The sequence below is a fragment of the Spermophilus citellus genome (assembly GCF_964194105.1).
Source record: "Spermophilus citellus genome assembly, chromosome: 4".
NCBI lineage: Eukaryota > Metazoa > Chordata > Mammalia > Rodentia > Sciuridae > Spermophilus > Spermophilus citellus.
In genome coordinates this window covers 21645760-21661524 of record NC_138185.1, presented here as the reverse complement: position 1 = coordinate 21661524, position 15765 = coordinate 21645760, and the positions used below count along the sequence as shown (strand labels likewise).

Genomic DNA, 15765 nt, shown 5'->3' with positions numbered 1-15765 from the left:
CCAAATTCATTCTATGAGGCCAACATCACCCTGATCCCGAAACCAGACAAAGACACCTCAAAGAAAGAAAACTACAGACCAATATCTCTAATGAACCTAGATGCAAAAATCCTCAATAAAATTCTGGTGAATCGAATACAAAAACACATCAAAAAAATTGTGCACCATGATCAAGTAGGATTCATCCCTGGGATGCAAGGATAGTTCAATATACGGAAATCAATAAATGTTATTCACCACATCAATAGACTTAAAGATAAGAACCATATGATCATCTCGATAGACGCAGAAAAAGCATTCGACAAAGTACAGCATCCCTTTATGTTCAAAACATTAGAAAAACTAGGGATAACAGGAACTTACCTTGACATTGTAAAAGCTATCTATGCTAAGCCTCAGGCTAGCATCATTCTGAATGGACAAAAGTTGAAGGCATTCCCTCTAAAATCTGGAACAAGACAGGGATGCCCTCTCTCACCACTTCTATTTAATTTAGTCCTTGAAATACTAGCCAGAGCAATTAGACAGACAAAAGAAATTAAAGGCATAAAAATAGGAAAAGAAGAACTTAAATTATCACTATTTGCGAATGACATGATTCTATACCTAGAAGACCCAAAAGGATCTACAAAGAAACTACTAGAACTAATAAATGAATTCAGCAAAGTGGCAGGATATAAAATTAACACGCATAAATGAAAGGCATTTCTGTATATCAGCGACAAAACTTCTGAAACGGAAATGAGGAAAAACACTCCATTCACAATATCCTCAAAAAAAAAAAAATAAAATACTTGGGAATCAACCTAATAAAAGAGGTGAAAGATTTATACAATGAAAACTACAGAACCCTAAAGAGAGAAGTAGAAGATTTTAGAAGATGGAAAAATATACACTTCAAGCAGTTTAAAGCAGTGGCTGTGGTCTTGTGATTTAGTAGACACAGAATCATATTTTTTAAAAAAATTGTTTTAGCTGTAGATAGACACCTTATTTTTATGTGGTGCTGATGATCAAACCAAGTGCCTCACAAATGCTAGGCAAGCACTCTGCCTCTGAGCAACAGTCGCAGTCCCCAGAATCATCTAAATAGATTCACCAAAAGTCCTGAGTCAAGGTGCTAGGACTCTGCTGACCTGTCCTGCTTTGCATTTCTTTTCTACTAGGTGCACAGCTTCTCTAGCCTCTTTCAACCCTACATCTTTTTGCACAATTCTTCCCACTTTCCTCAACCAATTGTTTCTTCACAGGTATATAAATAACATACTTTTTTAAGATACATTTTTTAGTTGTAGATGAACACATTATCTTTATTTTATCTATTTTTATGTGGTGACAGGAATTGAACCCAGTGCCTTACAAATGCTAGGAAAGCACTCTTATCACTAAGTCACAACCCTGGCCCCTATTTCACTTTTGAAGTGAAGGCAGTTAATGTTTGTTTTTACATTCTCTAGATAATTAGACAGTCAATAATCTATTTTGAAAATATGCTTAAAAATACAAAAATTACCTCTGCAATGATTTGAAAACTCTGTATTAGTGAGATGATTAGGGACATAGTCATGGTTTAATAAAAATCTTTCCATTATTCAGGTTACGAAAATAGCTCTGACTTTTTTAGTACAGAACAAGTGGAAATATCAACTGCAGCTTTCATGACCCTTTGTACAAGAGTCTACTTGCGTATTTCTTTTTTTAGAGAGAGAGAGAGAGACAGAGAGAGAGAGAGAGAAATTTTTAATATTTATTTTTTAGTTTTTGGCGGACACAACATCTTTGTTTTTTGTATGTGGTGCTGAGGATCGAACCTGGGCCACACGCATGCCAGGCAAGCACGCTACCGCTTGAGCCACATCCCCAGACCTACTTGCATATTTTAAAGATAAAAAAAAAAATCCAAGACGGTCCTTGAATCTGACAGGAATGTTCAAAGGTGATATTTCAAGGAGACTTGAGTTACAGACATGAAACCAGCTGTAAACTCCTTTTGAAATAAACTTTTGTCAGCACAGTACTGGAAAAGCTATGGCAAAGACTAAAAAGTTTAAGGAACATACAAATGAAAAACTGACCCAAACTTACAAACATGACAATATTCTAAGACACAGAAAAGGTGCTCAGTTATAAGTTAAACTACTGGTAAGTTTTGTTTTGTTTTGCAGCGCTAGGTATCAAACCCAGGTTACTTGCATGCTAGGTAAGTACTTTTCCAATGAGATACACTCCCACCTGAATCTTATGAGTTTTTTTTTAATATTTATTTTTTAATTGTAGTTGGACACAACACCTTTATTTCACTTGTTTATTTTGTATGTGGTGCTGAGGATCGAACCCAGGGTCTCGCACGTGCGAGGCAAGCACTCTACCGCTGAGCCACAACCCCAGCCCAGAACCTTATGAGTTTTTTAAGGAGAAATAATCCTCAATGTTTTATATTATGCTGTATTAAGATATTTTTACTAGCCAGGAATGGTGGTGCATGCTTATGATTACAGCTGAGGCAGGTGGATTGCAAGCTTGAGAGCAGCCTAGGCAACTTAGTAAGACAGTGTCTAAAAATAAAAATAAAGGGCTGAGGATGTAGCTCAATGTTAGCATGCCCCTGGGTTCCATTCCCAGTACTGGGGGGAAAAATTCCATCTCTCTAAACATTAATAACTAAAAGTAAGAAGAGTTTTTTTAAAAATATTTTTTAAATTGTTGCTGGATCTTTATTTTATGTTTATTTATATGTGGTACTGAAAATCAAACCCAGTGCCTCACAAATGCTAGGCAAGCACTCTACCACTGAGCTACAACCCCAGCCCAAGAGCACATTTTGTGACAGGATAATTATAACCATTGATTAATACTGATTTGCATTTATAGCATGCATAATTTTTTTGAAAAATATTTTTAGTTATAGATGAACACAATACCTTTATTTTGTTCAGTTTTTTTAAAAAATATTTTTTAGTTGTAAATGGATCTTTTATTTAATTAATTAATTTATTTATATGCGTGCTAAGGATCGTACCCAGGGCCTCACATAGCCAGGCAAGTGCTCTACTACTGAGCCACCACTCCAGCCCTTATTTAGTATTTTTTTATGTAGTGCTAGGGATCAAACCCAGTGCCTCACATGTGCTAGGCAAGCACTCTACCACTGAGCCACAACCCCAGCCCTATAGCATGAGCATTTTTAACATCCTACACAGCATGTAAACTGGACTCCAGATACACATATGACAGTCCAAAAGTGAATGTAGATCTACCTTCTATGTAATCTGAATACTTGTTCTTCTGAGATTTGTTCAGAGATACTGTGGGGACAGATTTCCTTAACCCATTTTCAAAAAATTAAACAGTAATATAATCCAAAAGATGCACATGTTAGTTTGCTATGTCACAAAAGAAAACAATAAAGAATGCACTAAAATCTCTCCATTGGTAAGGCTCAAAAGGAACATTTTTAAGAGATAAGTCATTTATTAGATGAACTTAAGCATCCCAAAGAGAATATGAGTAGTTTTGCTTAAATATTTATCTTTCTACAGAAACATACATAGACAAAGGAAAAATATAAAATATAAAATATAAAATAAAAATATAAAATCTTTATAAAAATATAAAATCTGGAAAAGTAGGTATGAGTTTATTTAAATTCTTTCCCATTAGCATTTTTTATGACTTTATGATTTATTTTATATGACTTTAGGAAAAGTCATATATGTTTATTAAAAGTCCAAAATACTACTTCTACAATAATTAATACTACAATTATATTATAGTATATTGCACTTATTTTTTGTGGTATTGGAGACTGAATCCAGGGGTGCTCTACCACTGAGATACACTCCCAGTCTTTTTTTTTTTTTTAATCTTTATTTTTATTTTGTTTATTTTTTTATGTAGTGCTGAGGATCGAACCCAGGGCCTTATGCGTGCGAGGCAAGTGCTCTACCACTGAGCTACAACCCCAGCCCCCCAAGTTTTTTTTTAAGAAAAGTTTTATTTTGATTCAGGGTCTCACCAAGTTGCCAAGGCTGGCCTTGAACCTGTGATTCTCCTGCCTTAGACTCTTTCATTTTTAGGACTATAGGCATGTGCCTGAAATTTAAAAATTGCAATATCTGTGCTCAGCAGATACTGAAATTTTTTAAAAAGATCATATTCAAAATCAGATTAGGGCTGGGGTTGTGGCTCAGTGGTAGAGTGCTTGCCTAGCATGTGTGAGGCACTGGGTTTGATCCTCAGTACCACATAAATATTAAAAAATAATAATAAAGGTATAGTATCCATCTACAACTTAAAAAATATTTTAAAAAAATCAGATTAGAAACCCTTTTATTTTAGGGCTGGGGTTGTGTCTCAGTGGCAGAGCGCTTGCCTAGCAGATGTGAGGCACTAGGTTCAATTCTTTGCACTGCGTTATCAATAAGTGAAATAAAGTTCTACTGACAACTTAAACAATATTAAAAGAAAAAAAAAGATCATTAAAAAAAACCTTTTGCTTTACTATAATATTAAAAAAATAACATCATTAAGATGTTAGAAGCACTAAGCCGCTTCTCAAATCCTGATGAAGAAACTAGATTTTTGCTGGGCACAGTGGTGCATGCCTGTAATCCCAGGGGCTTGGGAGGCTGAGGCAGGAGGATTTTGAGTTCAAAGCCAGCCTCAGCAATGGTGAGGCACTACGCAGCTCAGTGAGACTCTGTTTCTAAATAAAATACAAAATAGGGCTGGGGATATGGTTTAGTGGTTGAGTGCTCCTGAGTCCAATCCCTGTTACCCTACCCCATCTTCCCCCCAAAATAAACTAGATTTCTGAATTACATACTATCAAGACTTGAAGTTTTCTCTGACAAAAATGATCTTTGTAATTTTTCCAGTATTTACCAATGCTGAACCTACCCCTTCGAAGACTTCCACTGTCAGTCCGAACTTCCTTGACTCTTGGATGCATTATAGGAGACATTGGCATCATGGGAAGATGTCCTTGTACATTTCCTCCATTTCCTGTTTCAAAGTTATTTGGGAATATAACCTGTAGAAAACAAAAACCCTTTGCCTTATATACAGATAAACCCAAACCCACTGATTAAATCATAGAAAAAAGTTTTCTTGAACTTCTTTTTACTGTTTTATTTCCCTTTCTTTATTTCTTTACAAAATGTAACAACTTTCATAAAGTACTCAATTAACGTTAAATATGAGTTTGTTTGAATTTTAAAATCTATCTATGTAAACTAATGGCTACTGTGAGTAAACCTATGAAGTAGACACTCTCATCTTTTATTTAGGGATGAGACAATTGAGATTCAGAATGTGAAATCTGCCCATAATCATACTAAGTAATAAGAGGAATGGCTTTGATCCAAGTATGTTTCCTTTAAGTTCACAGCTTTTTTTTTTTCACTTTCTAATGGACATATACTGATGAATATCAAAAGTTGACCAATTAATCATAGTTTCCCGCAAAAGGCAAAGAAGTACCAATGGCTCATGTTTGTAACTCCAGCAGCTTGGGAGGCCAAGGCAGGAGGATCACAAGCTTGAGGCCAGTCTCAGCATCTAAGTGAGGCCCTAAGCAACTCAGTAAAATCATGTCTCAAAATAAAAAATAGAAAGGGCTGGAAATATGGTTCAGCCTCCTGAATCACTAGGATTACAAGTGACTTCCATCATGCCTAGCTGAAAGAGAAATTTCAAGAAACTATCTTATCTTCAATTCTTCCTGGTCTTGGATCCTTCTTCCATTAGTTTGGATTAGGAAAGAATCAAGAAGTTTAGTGAAGTAAAAGGAGACACAGAAAAGCAAAGAGGGATCAAAAGATGAGAATTACAAAATAATAACAGAGATGGAAGGAAAAACCCCTTTTCATATAAATTGGAGCTGTTGGATGTGATTTCATAGAACTTTTGGCACAAACTTTTGATTTTTTAATTCTAAATATCACTAATGAAACCTTTCAACATTTGAAAAATTCTAAATGATGAGATTAATTGGTTTCCTAAATATGACACTAAAAACACAAGCAATACAGGAAAAAACAGATAAATTGGGCATCGTCAAAATGAAAAATGTGGGGCTGGGGTTATGGCTCAGCAGTAGAGCGCTCACCTTGCATGTGCAAGGTCCTGGGTTCGATCCTCAGAACCACATAAAAATAAATAAATTAATTAAATAAAGGTATAAAAAAATGAAAAATGTTTGTGTTCCAATAGATAACCATATTAAGAAAGTGAAAAGTCAACCTAGAGAATGGGAGATAAGTTTTGCAGGAAATGCAAATCAAAACCACAATGAAATACCAATTCATAAGAAGGCTATAACTAGAAACACAGATACTGGGCTGGGGTTGTAGCTCAGTAGTAGAGCACCCAGTGCCTAGCATGTATGAGGCACTGGGTTTGATCCTCAGCACCATATAAAAATAAACAAATAAATAAAATAAAGGTATCTTGTCCATCTACAACTAAAAATATTTAAAAAAAGAAACACAAATACTAACAAGCATGGGCAGGGATGTGAAGCAACTGTAATCTTTGCACACTGATGATGGGAACAAAATTGTTGCAGCCACTTTAGAAACCAGTCTGACAGTTCTCCAAAAGCTTGAACAGTTACCACATAATCCAACAATTCCACTTGTAGATATACAATCAAGAAAAATGAAATAATGCCCACATAAAATCTTGTGCCTGAATGTTCACAGCAGCATAATTAATAAGAGCCAAAAAGGAAGAGGTGATTCCTGGAGTAGAGATGGCTGCTCTTGCACCCCTGCCCCCGCTCCCCCCCAATTTAAGAGCATACAGCATCATCTGAGGACCGCTCAGGAGCATGACAAGCGGGACCCTGTGGTGGCCTATTACTGTCGTTTATATGCTATGCAAACTGGAATGAAGATTGATAGTAAAACTCCTGAATGTCATAAATTTTTATCAAAGTTAATGGATCAATTAGAAGCCCTCAAGAAACAGTTGGGTGATAATGAAGCTATTACTCAAGAAATAGTTGGTTGTGCTCATTTGGAGAATTATGCTTTGAAAATGTTTTTGTATGCAGACAATGAAGATCGTGCTGGGCGATTTCACAAAAACATGATCAAGTCCTTCTATACTGCAAGCCTTTTAATAGATGTCATAACCGTATTTGGAGAACTCACTGATGAAAATGTGAAACACAGAAAATATGCAAGGTGGAAGGCAACGTATATCCATAATTGTTTAAAGAATGGAGAGACTCCTCAAGCGGGCCCTGTTAGAATTGAAGAAGATAATGATGTTGAGGAAAATGAAGATGCTGGAGCATCCTCCCTGCCCACACAGCCGTCTCAGCCATCATCATCATCATCTTATGACCCATCATCCAGCATGCCTTCAGGCGGCTATACTGGAATACAGATTCCTCCAGGTGCACATGCTCCAGCAAATACTCCAGCAGAAGTGCCTCACAGCACAGGTTTAACGAGTAATACTATCCAACCTACTCCACAGACTATTCCAGCCATTGATCCTGCACTGTTTAGTACAATTTCCCAGGAGGACGTCCGTCTAACTCCAGAGGACTTTGCTAGAGCTCAGAAATACTGCAAATATGCTGGCAGTGCTTTGCAGTATGAAGATGTAAGCACTGCTGTACAGAATCTCCTTTGCTGTACAGAATCTCCAGAAGGCTCTCAAGTTACTGACTACAGGCAGAGAATGAAGCCTTTGTACGACAGATTTGTGTATTTTTGGCATAAGGAACTACCAGTCCATTACTTTATCTTCAGCCTATCAGGAGCACACTTTTAAGAAAGACTTCAATTCCATTTAAAATGACAGTGAAATCTGTGTGTGTCTAATTCCTATTGAAGCACTCAGCAACAGCCTCTGCCAGTTTTCATTTATTCCAGTAAACAAGTCTTGAGTTCCTAGGGTCAGTGTTATCAATGTCCCCAAAATGCCCATTGAACTGGTTCATCCTTCCAAAAATGAAAACATACTCTGTAAAATTTTATTGGGAATAAGTTTTCCTAATTTACTTACATTAAGGGTATTTTTTAAGTCTATACTTGGACACACAAACCATATTTCTTTGCTATCAAATTCTAAATTTAACTTAAAGTAAAAAGATTTCCAGATTTCTAGATTAGAGATTGTTTTTGTTCTCTTCAAGGTTAATAAAACAAATATGAACATCTAAAAATATTAGATGAGTCCAAGAGATTATATTAAAAACTCAATTATTTTCATGTTAGATATAAATACGTTAAAAATTTAAGACTTCATGGAAGGAAATGTAAGTTTGAAAAGTAGAATGACTTTTAAAGAATAAAATTGGTTTCCCAAATGCTTCCTCTGATGCATTGAAGTGTAAGGTGAATTGGTGTTTGTTTCTTAGGCAGTTTGACTGCCTGTATTAAAAAATGGGGCGGGGGGAAATGTAGCCTGGAAACTTGGTGCTTTAAATTAAGGTTCTCTGCTGTTGTGGGATGGAATCCACAGAGTGTATGGATGGAATGATGCAGAAAATTATAGGACTTTAGGTTCTTGGTTTTAAGTTGATAATTTTGTGAGGAATTATGGACTTACTATGTCACCTCCTACATTTGTGCTATGAAAAAAATAAATACAAGGATTCTTTTAACTAAAAAAAAAAAAAAAAAAAAAAAAAAGAGCCAAAAGATAGAAACAACCAAATGGATGAATGAAGAATGGCATATCCATATAACAGAATATTATTTGACAAAAAAGGAAATGAAATATTGATATATGCTACATGATGGATGAACTTTAAAAATATGACAAGAAACCAGTAACCAAGGACACATTGTATGAATCAATTTATATGAAATGTACAGAATATACAAATGTGTATTATAGAAACAGAGAGCAGGGCAGCATTGCTTTGGTTAGAGATAAGGTAGCAGGACAGGAAGTGATAGCTAAAAGGTATAGGTTTCTTACTGAAGTGATGAAAATGTTCTCAAATTGACTGTGGTGATAGCTGCACATATCTACATGCAAAAAACCACTGTACACTTTAAATTGGTGAGTTGTATGGTATAGAAATATACCTCAATAAACCTGTAATTTCTTTTAAATGATGGGGAGGGAGTATTAACCTTGCCCTGACTCACTTCTTCACAGGTAGGAACTTTGTTTGCAGAAGCCTGGAGAGTTTCCCATAGTGTAGAATTATGACTCCATGCTAAACTCTCCAAAATCTGTTCTTCAATGCTGTTTAGGTGTTTTACCATGTCCCTGGAGAGTCCCTCCTCTGAGCGGATCACCACCTCAATAACCTGGAGAGGAGAAAGTTGAGAAGGCAATGTGGTTTCAAGCAATCAGTTCTGGTTTGGGCTTGCAAGCACTTCCTCTACAAAGAAACTTTGGCAGTCTTTAATAAAAATATTTTCACATACATTTCTGTTTTTTCATGTCTTACAAAAACTGGTCAAAAGTCTAACAGTAGAAGTTAGGTCTTGGGTTTCCAGTTCAGTTCTAATTTTTAGTTTATTGTCCCTTCACAGACTATTCTTCCCAATATCTCAAAAGAACAGAAGGAATGAACTATCCAAGCAAATACCATATGGTAAATGACTTTGGTTCAGGGAGGGGACCCAGAAGCCCTATAATGGGAGACCATGGCAGGTGGGTCAGGGTCAGGAAGTTTGTGGAGGCAAGCTGGGCTGTCTGGTCAAGGACATAAAGGTCAAATCCCTTGAGATCCATCTTTCTATCCATTAAGAAATCAGAGTTCACTGACTTTTTCCAGGGAGAATTTCCCTCAAGGATGAGGTTTTAGAGGTGATGCTGGTACAAAAGCAGGCTCAGGTTCAATGCATTAGTCCACGGGGACTACAATGGCCATGTCAGTCTGGGTATTAAGTGGCTTAAGGAGACATCAATGGGGCATGCGGGGGAAACAAGATTACCATCCTCACATTGTTCCTTGCAAGATGGCAGGCTTTTGTGGTTCTATGCTGGTACACCTCATCCCTGCACCCAGTGCTCCACCACTAGGCACCAGAGGCACTGGCATCCCATCAGCCCACGTGCCCAAGAAGCTACTGCTGAAGGCTGGAACTGACAACAGCTATGTCTCAGTCAGGGTCTGTGCGGACACCCTGGGCACCTTCACCAAGGCTGCCTTCTCACTGCCAATACCTACAGCACCTGAACCCTGTCCCCTGGAAAGAGAATGTGTTCACCAAGTATCCCTATCAGGAGTTCACTGACCATTTTATAAAAATCCACACCAGAGTCTCTGTGCAGAAGACTCAGGCTATAGATAGCTATGACTAAAATGTATAGTTTTTACACATGAAAAATAAAGTGAACTTAGAAGGCCTGCTTTAAAAAAAAAAAAGGAACTTCTTTACTTATATACACTATATTCTATTTTAGTTTTAAATTGCTGATGGACCTTCATTTTATTCATTTATTCATACGCGGTGCTAAGAATCGAACCCAGTGCCTCATACATGCTAGTCAAGTGCTCCACCACTAGGCCCCAGCCCCAGCCCTATAGTTATATTTTAATAAGGGAAAATAGCTAGAACAAATCTGTGTATAGACAAAAAATATTAATAGTTATTATTACTAATAACTAGATTATAATGTGATTTTAATATTCATATTTATGTGTATTTTCTGTTTTTCTTCAACAAGTATATAATTATTTATTGGAAAAAAACAAAAACAAAGGTTTGAGGGCTGGGGGTGTAACTCAGTGGTAGAACACTTGCCTACCATGCATGAGGCCTTGGATTTGATCCCAATCACCACACATACACACACATGACACACACACACACATGACACACACACACACACACACACACACACACACACACACAGAGTCCTGGGGGGGGGGGGAATCAAAGGCTTTAATTTCTTAAATGAAATGCGAATGTTACAAATTAAAACAAATTGTTGGGTTGACAGATGGCTCAGTGGTACAGTACTCAAGGCCCTGGATTCAATCCCCAGCATCAGAAAAACAAAACAAAACATAAACAAACCGCTCTCAGGTTATGGGGAAAACTAAATTTCCTAATGGAAAAATCTGAATATGCACATGAAAGTAAGTATAGCATTAGAACCAATTTCCCCTAAGAACCTTAAACTCTTAATCACAGTCAATAATTCAACCAGATAAGCTTACCCATGATGTACATTTTCTACAACTCTAACTGATTCGAGCAAACTTTAGGTACAAAATGTTAACTCCTGTGCTAGAGATGTAGTTTGGTGATAAACCTCTTGCCTTAGCATGTGCAAAAGGCTCCGGGGTTGATCCCTGGCTACACACACACTCTCTCACACACATATGTAACTCTTCAAACTAATTTTTTTTATCATTAATAGTTTGAAAGTAGCACAGATGACTAAATATTAACTAAATCATGCCAATAAACATATCAAGTATCATTAGTCCTAAATTTGAAAATGAGATATCATTAATCGTTACTATGATGACATAGCTCAGTAGCTATGACATACTTTATAAGAGAAATGTTAATATTTTCTAATAGTTCTAAAGCAAAAAAGCTTTCTGGAGAAGGTTTCTTTTTTTCTAACACTCCTCATAGAGAAAATAAAAAGGGTAGAGTAAGTAAGACTCACTCACACAGAATTAGCTCAACTTTAGGGAATAAGCCTGATCTGTTATTACAACTTCACAATCTGTTTTACTTGGTTTCACCACTGGCCCCTTTTATCCTTTTTTCTTTTTTGCAGTGCTGGGGATCACCCCCAGGGTCCTGTGCATGCTAGGCAACTATTCTACCACTGAGCTACACCCCCAGTCCACCATAATCAACTTTAGACCTTTGCTGCCTTCCTCTAGGAGAAAGAGTTTTTGTTCTTCATTGCATACTTGGTTAATAGGATTATGATTTTCATTTATAAATATGGAAACTTTGAGGTTAAGTATTTAGTACCAGGTCACATTTGCAAGTAGTGATGAAAAAAGAACTGAAGTTATGAAATTGGCTTAATTTACTTATATCCTCATTCTCTCCAGTTTGTTCTCATTCCACTCTAAAAGCATTAGAACACCTCTAGAAATATTTTCCAGAAATCACAACTGTGTTTCTTTAGCACTAAGACAAATACAACATTTATGTGTGCCACACTATAAAAGAACTTTGCTATTATCTCACCTTATAAAAATAAAATGGCTGCAAATCGAGAACTTCAATAATCCAAGGAAAAGTACGAGGTGAGCTGTAAGCAAACAGCACAATTTCCAAACAACAAGCCATCAAAGAACGATGAAATATATCCTGTTCTAAAAGAACCTTGGGGAAGAAAAAGACCATGGCTTAACATTTCTCAGCAATTTTAGTCTCTGTCGTCCTAAAAAAGAAAACTATAACAACAAAATATATTATGCTAGCATATTAGATATAAAAATCAGAATTCTTGGGTTGGTGGTATATCTCAGTGGTAGAGTAGAGCCTAGCACATTTGAGGCCCAGGGTTCAATCCCCAGCACTGCATTAAAAAACAAAAACAAAAACTGAGTTCCCAAACTAGTTTTCTTATATCTAATTTTTTAAAAAAATATATTTTTCAGTTGTTGATGGACCTTTATTTTTATTTATTTGTATGTGGTGCTGAGAATCGAACCCAGTGCCTCACACATGCTAGGCAAGCGCCCGACCACTGAGCTACAACCCCAGCCCCTCTTATATCAAATTTTGTTCAGTGATAGATCTTAAATCTAAATGAGGTGCACATAACAATCTGATTTGAAATCTGAACAAATAATAAAATATTTAATATTTCCATCAAAATAAAAGCATTAGGATTGTTTCTTTTTCTTTTTAATAACAGTTAATTGTTTTATCAGCAGAGTATTTATTAATCAAAACACTGAAATGGAAGGTGAAATGACACAAAAGCTAAGACAAAAAAGTTCAGAAGAGGAAATATTTCACAGAGAAGATAAAGTTCTCTTTCACCATAGCGTTTAAGACCTAATATGTTTTCATGGTTTTTTACTTCTTTTTTTTTCTTCCTTTTTTGGTAGTGGGGATTTAACCCAAGTCATTCTTTTTTTTTTTTTTTTTTTTTTTTGGTACCAGGGATTGAACTCAGGGGCACTGCCCTTTTTTGTATTTTATTTAGAGACATGAGTTGCTTAGTGCCTTGCTTTTGCTGAGGCAGGCTTTGAACTCATGATCCTCCTGCCTCAGCCTCCTGAGCCACTGAGATTACAGGCATGCACCATCACGCCCAGCCCTTTCATTTTTTATTTTATTTTATTTTGAAACAGGGTCTCCATAAATTGCTAATGGTCTTCTTAAATTGTTGAGACTGGCCTTGAACTAATGATCCTCCTGCCTCAGTGTCCTAAGTTGTTGGAATTATAGGCATGTATCACTGTGCCCAATTGTAGCAAAATTCTTTTATGAAACTACTGGACAGACTGGTCAGACTTGGTCAGATGTTCAAAGAAAACCAAGTCTTTTTTTTTTTTTTTTAAAGGAAAAATACCACCATTTCATAATCAAAAAATCTCTGGGAGGTATGGACAAATAAATACTTTAATTATCAGTTAGCTTAACAGTATGTGTATGTGTGTGGGGTTCATTAACACTAGTTGAGAATGAAGTACAAAAATAAAAAGGACCTTAAAGGACCTACAGGAAAAGACTGCTGATGGTACTTCAAAAATAAATTTTACATACTTCACATTTCTGCCTACACCTAGCTAGCCCCAGATATGCCAAAGTCAACTAAAGTCAGAATTGCAATGTTATCTTGGTCAACTTTGCTATAAACTGTGACCCCACATCCCTTTAGGGTCTCTCAAAACACTGTTTCCAGACTAGGGCTTTTGGTTCTTGCCAGTAGCTGAGAGTAGATTTACTTACTGACATGTCCATTCCATGAAGTCTTCGTGTTTCCTGAACCATTACAGTCTCCAACATTTTATAATACAAAATTTCTGCCAGCTTTAGTCTGTTTATAGCAAAGTCTAAAGGGAAACAAAGGAAGAACACATGCTATTACAATCTAGTTAAGGACTAAAGAATAAAATTTACATAAACTTGAATCTGGTATATTAAGGGCAGTGGGTGTAGCTCGTAAGAGAGCACTTGCCTCACATACATGAGGCCCTAGAGTCAATTACCAGCACTGCAAAAAAGGAAAAAAGAAAAAGAAAGAGAAAAAAATAACAGAAAAGTAAAAATCTTGAATTTCTAATTTTGAGAACAATCTATTTTCAATATTGTGCCAACTTCACTTTTCTTACCTATGTGAGATCCCGGCTGTTCATCTGTTGATTGAGTATAGTGTTGGCAGAAAGTCTCTCCTATTCCTTTTATTATTTTCATAATGTTTTCCTTAGGATTCCGCATACAAGATCTATAACATATAATAGGAACCAATTATCAGGGAAAAAACCCAGACAACTAACATTTCTCCTTTCAAGAATTAGTTTGAGGGGCTGGGGTTATGGTTCAATGGAATAGCACTTGCCTGGCATGTGTGGGGCACTGGATTTGATCCTCAGCACCACATAAAAATAAATAGGGAGGCTGGGGCTGTAGCTCAGTGGCAGAGTGCTTGCCTAGCATATGTGAGGCATGGGGTTCGATCCTCAACACCACATAAAAATAAAATAAAGATATTGTGTCCACCTAAAACTAAAAAATAAATATAAAATAAAAATAAAATAAATAAAATTGAGGTATTGTGTCCATCTACAACTAAAATATTAAAAAAGATATACTTCAAATTCTATAATCCCATGAAATAATATTTATACACACATATATACTGATATCAATATATAAACATATAGTTTTGTTATTGTTTTTGATAAATGCTAGATAAGTACTCTACCATTAAGCTATATCCTCAGTTGTTGTTGTACTTCTTCTTTTATTTTTTTTAAGATGGACACAATAGGGGCTGGGGATGTGACTCAAGAGGTAGCGTGCTCGCCTAAAACTAAAAAACAACAACAACAAAACTAAAAAAAAAAAAAAAAAAAAAAAAAAAGATGGACACAATATCTTTATTTTATTTATTTTTATGTGGTGCTGAGGATTCAACCCAGTGCTTCACATGTAAGGCAAGCACTGTACTGCTGAGCTATAACCCAGCCCCTCAGCTCTTCTTAAAAATTTTTATTCATTTATTTTTGGGAGGGATGGGGAGTACTAGAGATTGAATCCAGAAACTTATAAATGCTAGGCAAATGCTCTACACTGAGCTAAATCCCCAGTCCAAAAATTTTTAGTTTAAGATAGGGTCTTGCTAATTTATCCTGACTGACATCAAATTTGCAATCCTTCTGCTTCGTCCTCCCTGGTAGCTGGGATTACACGCATGCACCACGAGGCCTCACTATATTTATATGAAATTTTTAGTAGGTAACTATCTGGTTTTAGGTTAAGATATTTTCAGACTGAAATGATACAGAAAAAGGTGCCAGAGGTATATTCGCCATCTCTGACTATACTAAAAACAGAATGGAATAAAGAATTTAATTTTTAAAAAGACATTTAGAAAAATCATAGTATGGTACTCACTCAAAAATATTTATAAGTTGTTCACTTGGTGCATTTTTAAGTCCAGCCACAGTACTCTGTAAACGGCTCACACTTTGGGTAGCTGAAGCAACAGGAGTAATAATGGCTTCTTTTTCTCGTAAATATCGCCGTCCTGTCAGTGGGGTAGAAGGTGCAAATGTTCTTTTCTGTAAAAAAAAAAACAAAAAAAAAAACAACAACTTGTGAGATTAAAAAGTTACTTTCCTCCTTA

At 36.1% G+C, this 15765-nt stretch overlaps 1 protein-coding gene and 1 pseudogene across 2 annotated transcripts in view; one reads left to right on the top strand and one right to left on the bottom strand.

Moving 5' to 3' along the window:
• The window catches only part of RBL1 (RB transcriptional corepressor like 1), a 61177-nt gene that overhangs the window by 21427 nt on the left and 23985 nt on the right, over positions 1–15765 (bottom strand). Inside the window, exons 9-14 of the mRNA XM_081292494.1 lie at positions 15534–15700; positions 14249–14361; positions 13866–13969; positions 12147–12284; positions 9117–9281; positions 4900–5032 (exon numbers count right to left, since the gene is read on the bottom strand). Coding sequence (XP_081148620.1) covers positions 4900–5032; positions 9117–9281; positions 12147–12284; positions 13866–13969; positions 14249–14361; positions 15534–15700 — 820 coding nt within the window. The remainder of the gene's footprint in view (positions 1–4899; positions 5033–9116; positions 9282–12146; positions 12285–13865; positions 13970–14248; positions 14362–15533; positions 15701–15765) is intronic.
• LOC308647943 (vacuolar protein sorting-associated protein VTA1 homolog) lies at positions 6755–7877 on the top strand (annotated as a pseudogene). The gene has a single exon. The product of its transcript is annotated as a vacuolar protein sorting-associated protein VTA1 homolog (transcript).